This window comes from Pristiophorus japonicus, chromosome 14, assembly GCF_044704955.1.
Source record: "Pristiophorus japonicus isolate sPriJap1 chromosome 14, sPriJap1.hap1, whole genome shotgun sequence".
Lineage (NCBI taxonomy): Eukaryota > Metazoa > Chordata > Chondrichthyes > Pristiophoridae > Pristiophorus > Pristiophorus japonicus.
Genome location: NC_091990.1, coordinates 93,528,951 through 93,542,358, shown reverse-complemented (window position 1 = coordinate 93,542,358; position 13,408 = coordinate 93,528,951). Strand labels below are relative to the sequence as shown.

Here is a 13,408-nt window from a genome sequence, read left to right as displayed (position 1 = left end):
CACCGACCCCGGCTCCCCACCCCCCCCCCATACACCGACCCCGGCTCCCCCCCGTACGCCGACCCCGGCTCTCCCCATACACCGACACCGACTCTCCCCATACACCGACCCCGGCTCCCCACCCCCCCCCCGTACACCGACCCCGGCTCTCCCCGGTATACTGACACTGACTCTCCCTGGTGCACCGACCCCGGCTCTCCCCGGTATACCGACACTGGCTCTCCCCCGTACACCGACCCCGGCTCTCCCCGCACACCGACCCCGGCACTCGCCGCGCACCGACCCTGGCTCTCCCCATACACCGACCCTGGCTCTCCCCGCACACCGACCCCAGCTCTCCCCGCGCACCGACCCCGGCTCTCCCCGCACACCGACCCCGGCACTCGCCGCGCACCGACCCTGGCTCTCCCCATACACCGACCCTGGCTCTCCCCGCACACTGACCCCAGCTCTCCCCGCGCACCGACCCCGGCACTCGCCGCGCACCGACCCCAGCTCTCCCCGCGCACCAGCCCCGGCACTCGCCGCGCACCGACCACGGCTCTCCCCGGTACACTGTTTCCTCGACAGATGCCGCCTGGCCCGTTGGGTGTCCAGCGTTTTCTATTTATCTTTTAGATTTACAGCATCTGCAGTACAGTATTTCGCTCGCTGTTCTATGTTGACAGAGGCTGTGAGCTGAGATAAGTTCCTGGCAATCCTAGCCCTTCTGCTTTAAGGAAGAATGAGTGTGTGGCCAAGCTACTTGTCCCATCCAAATCAACTTTCCAGCTGAAGGTTGGGCCATCCCAGTTCAGGAGGTTCCATGACCGGTGGGCAGCGCAGGGCATAGAGAGTCTTGGAGACACCGATAACAACCTTATCATTTATTTGGGAAACTTCCCTCTGCTATTCTTGGATCTTGCTTTGCCTATATTGAGCTTCTTTTAGTTTGATTAGACCATGTTTCTTTGTTCTCAGTGGCAACACTCTCAAAAGGTCTTTGTTTCAAGTTCTACCCCAGAGAGTGAGGATATAATCTAGGCTGACACTCCAGTGCAGTACTGAGGGAGTGCTGCACTGTCGGAAGTGACGCCTTTTGGATGAGATGCACGGTACTGTAACATAGTGGTTATGGTATCTGGAGACATGAGTTCAAATCCCACCGCGGCAGCTGGGGAATTTAAATTCAATTACATAAATCTGTAATAAAAATCTTGTATCAGTAATGGTGACCGTGAAACTGCCCGATTGTCGTAAAAACCCATCTGGTTCACTAATGTCCTTTAGGGAAGGAAATCAGCCGTCCTTACCCGGTCTGGCCTATATGTGACTCCAGACCCACAGCAATTGTGGTTGACTCTTAACTGCCCTCTGAAATGGCCCAGCAAGCCACTCAATTATATTTAAGAAGGTGGCTCAGCACCACCTTCTCGAGGATGATTAGGGCTGGGTAATGAATGCTGGCCTTGCTGGTGACGCCCACATCCCATGAACGAGTAAAACAAAAACGAGGCCCTCATCTACCCACTCAGGCAGATGTAAAAGGTCCCACCGCATTATTTGAAAAAGAGCAGGGGTCCTGGCCAATATTTATCCCTCAACCAACATCACCGAAAAACAAATATCTGGTCATTATCACATTGCTGTTTGTAGGAGCTTGCTGTGCACCAATTGGCTGCCATGTTTCCTGCATTACAACAATGATTACACTTCAAAACTAATTAATTGGTTGTAAAGCGCATTGGGACATCCTTAGGTTGTGAAAGGTGCTCTCTAAATGGAAGTTCTTTCTTTATATTAGTGGTGTCCTAAAGGGTGTAGGGTGTTTGTTTTTCACTCTACTCTGATTCTTCGACCTTGGAATTTATAGTGGGAAAGGACAACACATGGCACAAAATTTAGGCTTAAACTAGTGTCAGTTTTATTACGTAATTAAAAACCGATTAAAGCTACAGGACGAGACTTCTGAGAGAAATTGACAAGACATACAATCACCAGCCCTGGCTGTGGCTATTGTAGGTCTGTGGTGGTTGATTCCGTGACCGGTTGGCGGTTCTTCTGGCCGTTCTCTGCAGTGCTGTTCCTTCCGTGTCCTTCTGTCTCTCAGTTTGTCCTTCTTCCTTCGTTCTTCCTCCGGTCTTCCTCCTGCTTCTGTTCCTTCCTTTCCGTGCCTGCTTGTGTTTCTGTGTTTGTATATTTATATCCAGAGTATGAATAAGTTTCCTGCTGGGCCGAGGTCCGATTAATGTGTCTGGATCGATGCGCTGATTTGTTTAACTGGCTATGCTGATGCGTTTGAATGGCTACTAATTTGCACATGGAGTTGACAGTGCAAAAGATAACTCCTTATCCTGAATGCCTTGTTATCCAAAAATGTGCATTTTGTAGTCCTGGTTTTCTTGCAGACTTGTAGTCTCTGGGGTATCAATGTCTTTGTCTGTATGCATAACCAAGTTTCGTCCTTGATCACAGAGATCGCCTTTAATGGGTGATGAGTCACCATTTGCCTCAGGCTAGCACCTGTTCCCCTCCCAGGTAGTCCAAAGGCTACTTTAAAACAGTTTGTTTGTGGCCTCTACGTGTGCCTTGTTCCAAGAAAAATAGATGTATCTCACAAGGGCCACTTGTTTTGCTGATTCTTGTTTGGTGACACTGAGGTCAACCTTATTGGTCCATTAAATAGGCCCGGTGCAGGAGGCTACATCCGTCTCCAGCAGCTGAAGGAGGCTGTGAGGAGGGGGTGAGGGAGAAGGGCGATTACATTATCATTCTCAAAGTTAAAAAGGAAAAATTAAACGGAACCATATTTTATGTTTTAATTAAGGAGCTATTAAATGCTGCCAGATAAGCTTCATTTTAACAACTTTGCCGGGCCAACCTTAAACAGCCTTCAGCTGCTGCAGTGACCCATTTTAGCATTTTTATCTCCTGGTGATTAGCTGGGTTCTTGCATAACCATGAGGTCACCACATTGTAAGTGCACATTTCCAAGACGATGACTGAGTTTTTTCCCCTTCGACACGATTCTAAATTTGGCCAGCCAGCTCTCTCACAAAAATGCAAGGAAAGAAAAAAAATGCCGAGATGTCGTCAATGAATGTTCCCACCCAGACTGGGGCGGGCGATTGGGACAGGGAACTGGCCAGAGTCCCAGAACACTTACACTGCAGCGGGCCTGGAAAGGCTTTAAAAAATCTTGACAAGGAACAAATTTATAAGGAAGTGGAGGGAAACTATGTTGGAATGTTGGCTGAACTAGCAGCTAACTCCTCGATCTTGCTTTCCGGGAAAAGGGGAGGGTAATGATGATGATGATGATGTCGGTGCTGGTTGCAAAACATGAAAAGCAGAAAAGAACACATTTCCTTCTGAGGGCAAAATGTGTTTTAAATGGAGGTGACGAAATGTTGATAAAATGTGTCAGTTAGCCTGGAAAGGAAATGTGTTTAGTGGTGGTCACATTGTAAATGGCTCCCCTGGGGCTTCTGTAGAATGGGGTATCGGGGAAGGCTGTTGTTTTGCACATAGTGTTTTGAGAAGTGCCAAACTTTTCCTAAAAACGCAACAATCTTAACACCACCTGGGTGGTGTTGTTTCCTGCACTGACGTACAGCTTCAGGTGGTCAATGAAACAAGAGAGCTTTAAATAAATACTGCCTTCCCCTTGCTCTCTTTTTAGTTTTGCTTTTCAATTTTCTCCCCCCGCCCCACCCCCCACCCCAAACACTCTCCTGCCCTGAAGCCATTAACTCCCGAGTGATGGAGTAAGTTCCACAGGGACTGGATGAACTTTCCTTTACCCAGTGCCCATTATTCACATGTGAGCCCTTATCGGTAAGGATCGGCAGGCAATTCGACTACTGGGGCGCCACAGTTGCGCCTGACCACGCCTCACTGCACACCTGTGCATTTCTTTCCAGCAGTTGTCGGTAGATAGCATTATCATCATCATAGGCAGTCCCTCGAAGCGAGGATGACTTGCTTCCACGCCAAAAAGGGATGAGTTCACAGGTATTTCAATGGAGGACCTAATATTCCAGATCCCGAACTACATCATGAAGGATGGAAGATGCCTGTGCGTGGATTTTTTTAACTTGTGGTGGCCGTTGTACACCAGCCACCACACGGGCTTGACAGAGCTAGGTCTTGGTCCAGTGGCATGGATTACCCAAGACTAACTGGAGACGTGCTCTGCTGCACAGATTATGCTGCCCCTGGGCCCTCGGCTCTTCTGGGCCCCAAATTCACGCCTCTCCTGGGCCTTGGTCACTTCCCTCTACAGACTTTTGCTGCTCCTTCGCCCCTCCTGCTGTGCCTGCCCGCACTGCAATCAGTGACCTGGCTTCGCAGCCGTCGCCCTCCTGTAGCAGCACGCGCTGCTCCCTGCAGTGGTATAGAAACATAGAAACATAGAAACATAGAAAATAGGTGCAGGAGTAGGCCATTCGGCCCTTCGAGCCTGCACCACCATTCAATAAGATCATGGCTGATCATCACCTCAGTACCCCTTTCCTGCTTTCTCTCCATACCCCTTGATCCCTTTAGCCGTAAGGGCCATATCTAACTCCCTCTTGAATATATCCAACGAACTGATATCATCAACTCTCTGCGGCAGAGAATTCCACAGGTTAACAACTCTCTGAGTGAAGAAGTTTCTCCTCATCTCGGTCCTAAATGGTTACCCCTTATCCTGGTGTCCCCTGGTTCTGGACTTCCCCAACATTGGGAACATTCTTCCTGTATCTAACCTGTCCAGTCCCGTCAGTATTTTATATGTTTCTATGAGATCCCCTCTCATCCTTCTTAACTCCAGTGAATACAGGCCCAATCGATCCAGTCTCTCCTCATATGTCAGCCCTTCCATCCCGGGAATCAGTCTGGTGAACCTTCGCTGCACTCAATGCCGCTGCATGTTGCTCCCTCCAATGGCCCCGGCCTACTGATGGTCTTGCAGGCCGCAACCGCGCCAATTTCCGGGCCGGGCCATCACACGCTGCTCCCTCAGTTCAGGAGCATGAACACTGACTGATCCCCGACTACTCTAAGTCCAAGTGAACGCTAATTCTAACATTCCTACCGTCATCATCATATCATAGGCAGTCCCTCGGAATTGAGGAAGACGTGATTCCACTCTTAAAATGAGTCCTTAGGTGGCTGAACAGTCCAATACGAGAACCACAGTCCCTGCCACAGGTGGGACAGATAGTCGTTGAGGGAAAGGGTGGGTGGGACTGGTTTGCCGCACGCTCTTTCTCCGCTGCCTGCGCTTAATTTCTGCATGCTCTCGGCGACGGGACTCGAGGTGCTCAGCGCCCTCCTGGAGGGCAGTCTTTGGCCAGGGACTCCCAGGTGTCAGTGGGGTGTTGCACTTTATCAGGGAGGCTTTGAGCTCAGCAAGCGATCAGATACCACGAGAAATTAGGGATTGAATCTGGGATCTTTCTGGTCTCCACAACTCAGCTTCACACCAGAGTTGAATTAATGGTTTGCCATCACCTGAGCTAACGTGTTGACTGGTAACGCCACTATTCTCATGGAGGTAATATTCTATTGTGTAAGTTTGAAAGCTAGATCTGCTGATCAGGATTTGACTGCACCCTTTTTGTTTGTTTTTCCTTGATTGATGGCTACATTTCAATTGTAGTGGACAGGCAGACTGGGGAGATTCCCCAGTAACCTGCTGCTCACATGTGCTTCGAGTGAGCTATGGGGGATGGTGCGAATAGATGAATGTGGGATTGTTGCACAGTTGTTAAATGTTACACCATGATCAGAATCTAATACCTCATGTAATACAGAAAACCAACGCTGAATTTGCCTGAATTGCCACATCAATCCAATGCCGGTTTTCCTGCTGGTTCATGAAATACCCCATTTGAATCAGTGATCAAAAAATTGGCTGCTTGTACCTTGACTGCTTCTGAGCTCCCATAACTGGCTCCATTCATGCACTCGGTCAAAGTAAAGCCATGTAAATTAAAATAAACACACTCCTATCAAACACTCTAATTGACCGACATGCAATTGCAAATTGCCGGAGAGTGCATCATCGAACAACTATTTCTATAGAATCTTACAGCACAGAAGGAGGCCATTCAGTCCATTGTACCTGCGCTGGCTCTTTGATAGAGATATACAAGTAGTCCCACTCCCCTGTTCTTTCCCCACAGCCCTGCATTTTTTTTTCCTTTTCAACTATATATCCAATTCCCTTTTGAAAATTACTATTGAATCAGCTTCCACCCGCCTTTCAGGCAGTGCATTCCAGACCGTGACAATTCGCTGCATAAAAAAAATTCTCTTCATCTCCGCTCTGGTTCTTTTGCCAATGATCTATTTTGTGGGAGCCAATTTGAACAAAAGAATTAATGGCGTGAATCACTGCAGACACAGTAGACACACAATATACCTTAGAATGCAATCATTTTCAGGCCAAACAGGGGACTTGGGGACTCCTTTGCAGCACTGAAAGTGCAGCCTGGGGTATTCCTTTAAAATGAGTTGGATGAAAACCATAATGCTATAATCCATCCTGCAGCAGCCAATTTAACAATTGCAGTGTCTGTCCTGATGGAAGAATAAGGCAGAAAACTGCACATTGCTGTTAGTCACATGCCATCAGGGTGTTTGGAGTTCTCTCTCTACTGACACGAAACACCTGGTAGAAATACTGTTCAGTAAAGTGACAATATAATGCTTGCAGTGACCATATCATTTTGGGACCTGGATGAAAACTTGCCAGCATTTTGGAATAGTCGTACTGAAGCCAAAATATGTGCTTTATACGAGATTTCAAGACCGTGCAACTGAAATATTCATATCAGGAAATTTCAGGATCAGCCCATTGGGAATCTTCGCCACTGTATCACTATGGGTGCCACTTGGGCACCCCCATATCGGCGGCAGGGGTGGGGGAAACGACCGGGTAATGCAGCATTCACAACTGCTTGTCTTTACCCAGCCCCACAACCCCCCTGAGATGTCTGCGCTCCTATAATTCTGCCCTCCTGAGCATCCCTGATTTTAATCGCTCAACCATTGGTGGCCGTGCCTTCCGTTGCCGATGCCCCAAGCTCTGGAACTTCCTGTCTAAACCTCACCGCCTCTCTACCTCTCTTTCCACCTTCAAGACACTCCTTAAAACCTACCTCTTTGACCAACCTGTGCTAAGTTCTACTTATGCGTCTCGGTGTCAAATTTTTAGCGCATAATACTCCTGTGAAGTGCCTTGGGACATTTCACTACGTTAAAGGCGCTCTATAAATACAAGTTGTTGTTGTTACACAGGCAATCCCAGCACTGGCAGCAGTCGCTTTTTCCTCTTTGATGTCAATTCTGTTCAGGGGTCCAGGCCAAGGCGCAGGCTTAGATCCCCAAATAGGCCTCATTCCCATTGGCCAGGAGGCCGGCATGCCTGTTTTTTCTTGCTAACTACCAGCCTTCCCAGCCAATTTATGGGGCTTTAAGGGTTAAATTGTGAGGATAGGTTGCATATACTCGCCATGTATTCCCTTGAGTGCAGACAGTAGTGAGGCGATGTAATGGGGTGTTTAAAATGATTAAAAGGTTCAGTGGGGTAAATACAAAGAAAATATTTTGTGAAATCACAGCACTTTTTCCACACAAAGGTGAGTGGAAATCGCCAAAAGTCTGTGGATGTTGGGTTAATTGAAATTTTAAAGGCTGCAATCAATAGATTTTTATTAGGAGAGGGAGTCAAAGGATATGGTGCTAAGATGGCTAGAGTTGAGGTACAGACCAGCCATAATCTAATATAATGGTGGAAGGGGCAGGAGGGGCTGAATGGCCTACTCCTGTAATTATGGCTGGCACAAGCCGCCATTTTTAGTTCTGCCCACAGGTGGATTGAGAGCATGGCCTGGCGGTAAAACCAGCAGTGTGGTTGGAGAAGGTGGGTAATCCAAAGTGAACATTCCTGTTGTGACTCCCAAGCAACTGCAGGTGCAGCACCCGGAATTATTGGGATTGGCTGTGGTAGGTCCCAAGGCAACGGGAGGGGGATATAAACAGTGGGGAAAGTTGGAAATTAGATCAATGATCAGAGATGTTGAGAGCCATTGCAACCCTATTTACCCGTTCCTACATTACAGCAGTGACTACACTTCAATGGTTCTTCATTGGCCGTAAAGCGCTGAGAGACATCCCGAGGTGGTGAAAGGCGCTATATAAATGCAATTAATTGCTTCCTTCCTCCTGCCCTCTATTTATAGCAACATTGTAAACGCCTTCTTTATCCGGATGCTTATGACTTAGCTAGAAATAGCACCCTTCCCCCCCCCCCCCTCCCTCCTAAGGTTTGTTTGAGTGAGATATGTCAAAATTAAGCCATCTTGGGTGAAACGTGAAGGTTGTGCATAGGCCCTGCCAGCTTGTAACAAGGTGCTGTCACACTGGGGTTTGCACAGTGGCTGAGCGCTGTTGACCTTGTCTTTCTGTGCCAGGAGGCTCACTCAGACCCGCTTCTATCCGGAGCCCCAAAGAAAGCCAAGTGAGCAGCTCCTGGCACCAAAACTGACTGTATCCTGACAGCGGTGCCCAGACTTAAACCAGAGATTGTGTTACATTCACAGGATGCACCCTGCGCTCGCTGCAGTATAAAAAGAGCTGCTTTAAAGGGGAGGAGAGGGGGGTTCTGCAATATAAACTGCACACAAGTACAAAGGGTTAAGGGTCATCGAAGTGAAACTGCTCCTCTTTTGTATTGAGCGGGGGGGGGGGGGGGGCACCCCCTCGCAGCACTTGAAGCGTTAAAGTGTTTAACAAGTGTCCTTGTGCTGTGTGTGCCATTCATGCCTGGGACACAATGCATAATGCCCCACATTTAACAGCAGCCTGCATGTGTTGCACCGCTCGCCTGCCTTCTGCTGGAGAATGCTGCAGATCACCCCGCTGTTTGTAGGGAAGAATTAGACATTGCAGCTCCTAGTAAACAAGAGGGATTTTTTTTTGAAAAAAATCGCTCTCGTTATTTAGCAATGGAAAATTTTGCAAATTGCAGAAAGGAAAGGAGCAATTAACTCACTGCCAAATATGCTGAAAAGTTTAAATGAAAGGAGGGGAGGGAGGGGAAAAAATTGGCATCGAGCAACCCAACAGGAAATCTTAACTGGAATCCCACAGCAACTGCACCTTTTCCTTCCGACCACATGCATCACCCCCCCCTCCCCAAAATAAAAAAATACAGCGCACTTTTCCAAAACACATTGCCTGTCGTTTTGAGCCCGAAAGTGACTCAGGAATGCAGAGCTCCCTCCACACGCCTGAGCCATAAGCTGGGGAGACTGCCGAGTGTTGTATTGTATGTAGCCTGGTGCAGTCCAGCCTGGGGAGGCTGCAGCGTCACACAGAGGGAGGGCAGCACAGAGCACACATACATATCCTGATCCACTGCACACACACACTGATCCACTGAGATACTGCACAACACACACTGATCTACTGCACACACACACACACACCACTCGTTCTTCGTGCCATCGCCGGCAGGGTTGCCTTTCGTTTTAAAAATATCAAAACAACATATCTGATCGCTGCTTTGAAAATGTACGAAACGGAGATGAAATTGAAGATCAGAGTGAGACGGATAAAAGAAGGTCGAGAAGTCCGAGGTTTGTCTGAAGCGTCAACTGCTTATTTTTTTTGTACTTTAACCCAAAGCAAACTTTTTCAGCTTAAGCTGCAACCTGAAGCCAGAGCTCGTATATATGGCACCGTTTGCAATATATAATGTATATGTTTGCACCATCTCTGTCTTATATTTAACAGTCCTTGGTGTTGGAACCTGTGTGAAATTGGTAGTGAAATGTGGCATAGGTGGAAGCAGAGAGACTGTCCAGGGGAAGGGTGTAATGGTGAGTGATACTGTGTCGGGACAAGGGTGACTGCAGTGAGTGTCGAGGGCTGCCGTGGACAGCGAGCCCTGTGCCAGTAACCTGACAGTACATGCCGATCTGACCGGGGGTTTGTTCTCAGAGTTTACAGTCTAAAATATCCTCATTCATTGCAACTGCAATTCGCAGGCAGAGATGGCCAGATAACACACTTGGCGAGGCAGACAGAGCTCAGGAGAGTGAAGGGTTAATGGAGAAATCAGAAATGTTTGAACAAGAAATCCAGTCCATCAGAGTTACGTGATCTTACCCATAATGTACAGTGTGACAGCTGAGAGAGAGAGAATACTTTGTGAATTATGTAATGACTGTGCACACCCTGCACAAGACACTTGGTGTGTATGACTAACAGCATGTTAAAGCAATAGTGATCACACATCACGTCTTTGTCTTTTTTATTGCTAATGGGAACAAAGGGTGAGAAAATCTTTTTTCTTGAATGCTTATGTTGAACCTTAAATATCCCACATGCACTGTGCATCAGCACAGATTGTTGCTGCTTGTATCTGCCTCTCTAGGGCATGTTCTGGTACACCACAGATCGACTGATGTCATGCCTCAGGAATGGTATTTGCATCCCAAAAGCTCACTATCTAATCGAGCCAAAACCCGCTCCAGATGAAATGATTTATTGGAGTAGTTCCATGGCAACACATCTGAGCTGATGTCAGAGAACTGGACAAGTGTTGGGGGTTAAAGGGTGGAGGGGAGGGGGGGGGGGTGAAAGGTTTACAACTGGGAAGCTTTGTCTGATGGAGCATAGCAAGTGGTTGAGATGTCGAGCGAGTGGTGAGAGAGGTAAAGCAGCACACTGTTCTCCTGAGAGTGATAGTAATAGATGGGGGCCTACTGCAGCATGATGTCATCCATCTGGCTCACAGCAGTCAGAAGGCTTTGAACCAGCTCTAACCAAGTGTTATTGTTGAGGTGCCTCTCCCAGCAGCAGGCAGGCTTGTGAGGCAAGTTTCATATTATTTTAACACAAAGTGCTACTTGCACTTAGGTACCACATCATCGTAACATCTCAAAACACCCCACACTTTTTAATGGATGGTGAGCGTTATGTAGCCAATCCACACAGCTGTTCTGTGCCAGCAACACTCCACAGTGAGATGGGTGACTGAGTATCATGTTTTATTTTGTGTGGTATAAAAATCATAGAATCATACAGCACAGAAGGAGGCCCACCGTGCCCGTGCCGGCCGTCCGGCTCTTTAAATAAGCTCCCAATTAGTCCCACACCCCTTGCTCTTTCCCTGCAGCCCTGCAAATGTTTCCTTTTCAAGTAAAGATCCAATTCCCTTTTGAAAGTTACTATTGAATCCGCTTCCACCACCCTTTCAGGCAGTGCACTCCAGATCATAACAACACGCTGCGTAAAAAAAACTCATCTCCCGCCTCCGCCTTCCCCCCCCGTTCTTTTGCACGTTTCCTTTTTGCAACCCCATTATTGGATTGCATTCATTTTGAGGCCCGTCTGAAGATTGTGCAAATTATTGAGGGTCTTAATGTGTGTGTTGACTGTTCGTATTAATTTGCTTAAGATCTATGCTCACCAGGGATAGAGCTGGCGAGACATGTTACTGTTTGCCAAATGCTGCGATTCAGTTTGCAGTATCCCATTTTCCAGGGTCATTTATGGGCCAAGATTAAAGCCTTTCAGGCAGCTGATCATGTTAGTTAATTGTGTTTTTGTAAAATTTTCTTTATAAGGAAACTGGGGCGGTGGGGGGAAAGCTACACTCCATACATGTATTTAGGGCAATTATGCATATCCATATTTTGGAAAGATAAGATACAACATACATATAATTAAACATTATTCAAACAACGAGGTTTCAATTTTTGTTGCAATTTTTATCTTATGAAACAGACTTACTTTTGCACCTGAATTTAGATCCATCCTTCATTCGGATAGTTGAGTTAACAGTGGAATGTCAGGTACGGGTAGATAAGCGTCAAGGTCAGAAGTTTGTGTGTGCATCTTTTTTCATATAAACCCCTGTCTTGCATGTGCTGATCTGAGGATAGTGATGGATTAGGCAGGAGTCGGGGGTGGGGGGGAAACTGTCCAGGTTTTGCATCCTTAAAAAGAAAGACTTGTGTTTATATAGCACCTTTCACACCTCAGGGTGCCCCAAAGCGCTTCACAGCCAAAGAAGTAATTTTGAAGCCTAGTCACTGTAATCACTATCCCGCGTTTTTTGTGGACATTGTGTGTGGACATTGGTTGTGATGCCCCCCACAGTGGAATATTTTGCCAACAGTCATTCTCAGTACTCATGTGAAGAATGGGCTCTGTTGATATGGTATATTTCGAACCATTCCCCCAAACAAGGAGTTATCACGTTAAAATAAATATGGTTAATGACAAAAAATACATGAGCCATGACTTAAAACTGTGAGCTCTGATTTGAATATGTATATTGGTGTGAATTCTGATACCGTTGAGGAGGCCAATTTGAGACTGTTGTATGACTGTAGTGTTGATGTGATCTGGTGGTCCTGCTTTGCTTTATATTATTGAGGAGCTCTAACCTGGCTGAGGCAGTTGTACCTGTTTCTACGCCTACATCTATCCCATTAAATTCAGAATGAATTAAATAAACATTGAATGTTTACAACTAGCTGTTGACTATATTTGCGTAGTGTTTGATACCAAAATCCTGCTGAAAACAGTGACGTTTAGCCAAAAATAAAAAGCAACAAGCACCCTTGATTTGTGACCTATCAGATTACCACCTCCAGGTTAGCTGAACACCAGGATATAATTGAATAGGCCGCAGTCTGGCTGATTCAGTCATCCGTGTATTATGTGGGAGCAGCAGAGCTTTCCAATTAAGGAGTCGAGCAGATTTTCAGCCCCAGAATGTACCCTGACCTAGCAGCCAAATGATTTATTGCAAGCTTTCGGAGCGAAGGCTTTGACCTGCACCTGTGCTTTGCATCATTCGTGATGTGATGTAATTGTCAAATCAAGGAGGTGATGTAATGCAGCTAAAAGAGCAGATTGAAGCAGTGGGGGGGGGGGGGGGAGGGGGGGAGGGGAGGGAGGGGAGGAGAGCTGAAACACTACACTGGGTGTGATTCAGAATGTTTCTGTTAATGCAACACATTGTACAATCCAAATATGTTATGTTTCTATGACCATACACTCACCTCTCCTTCCCTTGAATGACCATGAATCCCCAATATTGCTCTTGGCTGTGAGTCACTGAAATTTAATTTTCTAATATTTAAAAACAATTGCATTGCAATTTGAACTTGATATCACAAAGTAAAACATAGCTTCTGATCATTTCACTGAATGACGAGGATTATTTTAATTCTTATTACGTGTGGGCTGCACTGAGCTCACTGAATATTGTAGAAACCAAGAAAGTGAAATTGAAAGTAGGGAGGCTAAAAAAATAAAATAATTCTCCAGGATATGGGCGTTGCTGGCAAGGCCAGCATTTATTGCTCATCCCTAGTTGCTCTTGAGAAGATAGTGGTGGGCCTCGTCTTGAGCCACT

General features: G+C 46.9%; 1 protein-coding gene across 2 annotated transcripts in view; it reads left to right on the top strand.

Moving 5' to 3' along the window:
- The window catches only part of LOC139279988 (dual specificity protein phosphatase 8-like), a 242,316-nt gene that overhangs the window by 209,019 nt on the left and 19,889 nt on the right, over positions 1-13,408 (top strand). The window contains exon 1 of one of the 2 annotated variants that reach the window (XM_070899387.1): positions 9,283-9,611. The exons of the other annotated variant lie outside the window; for it this stretch is intronic. Within the exon in view, the coding sequence (XP_070755488.1) occupies positions 9,545-9,611 (67 nt within the window). The 5' untranslated portion in view covers positions 9,283-9,544. Of the gene's footprint in view, positions 1-9,282; positions 9,612-13,408 lie in introns of those variants that run through there. 2 annotated transcript variants of the gene reach the window in all.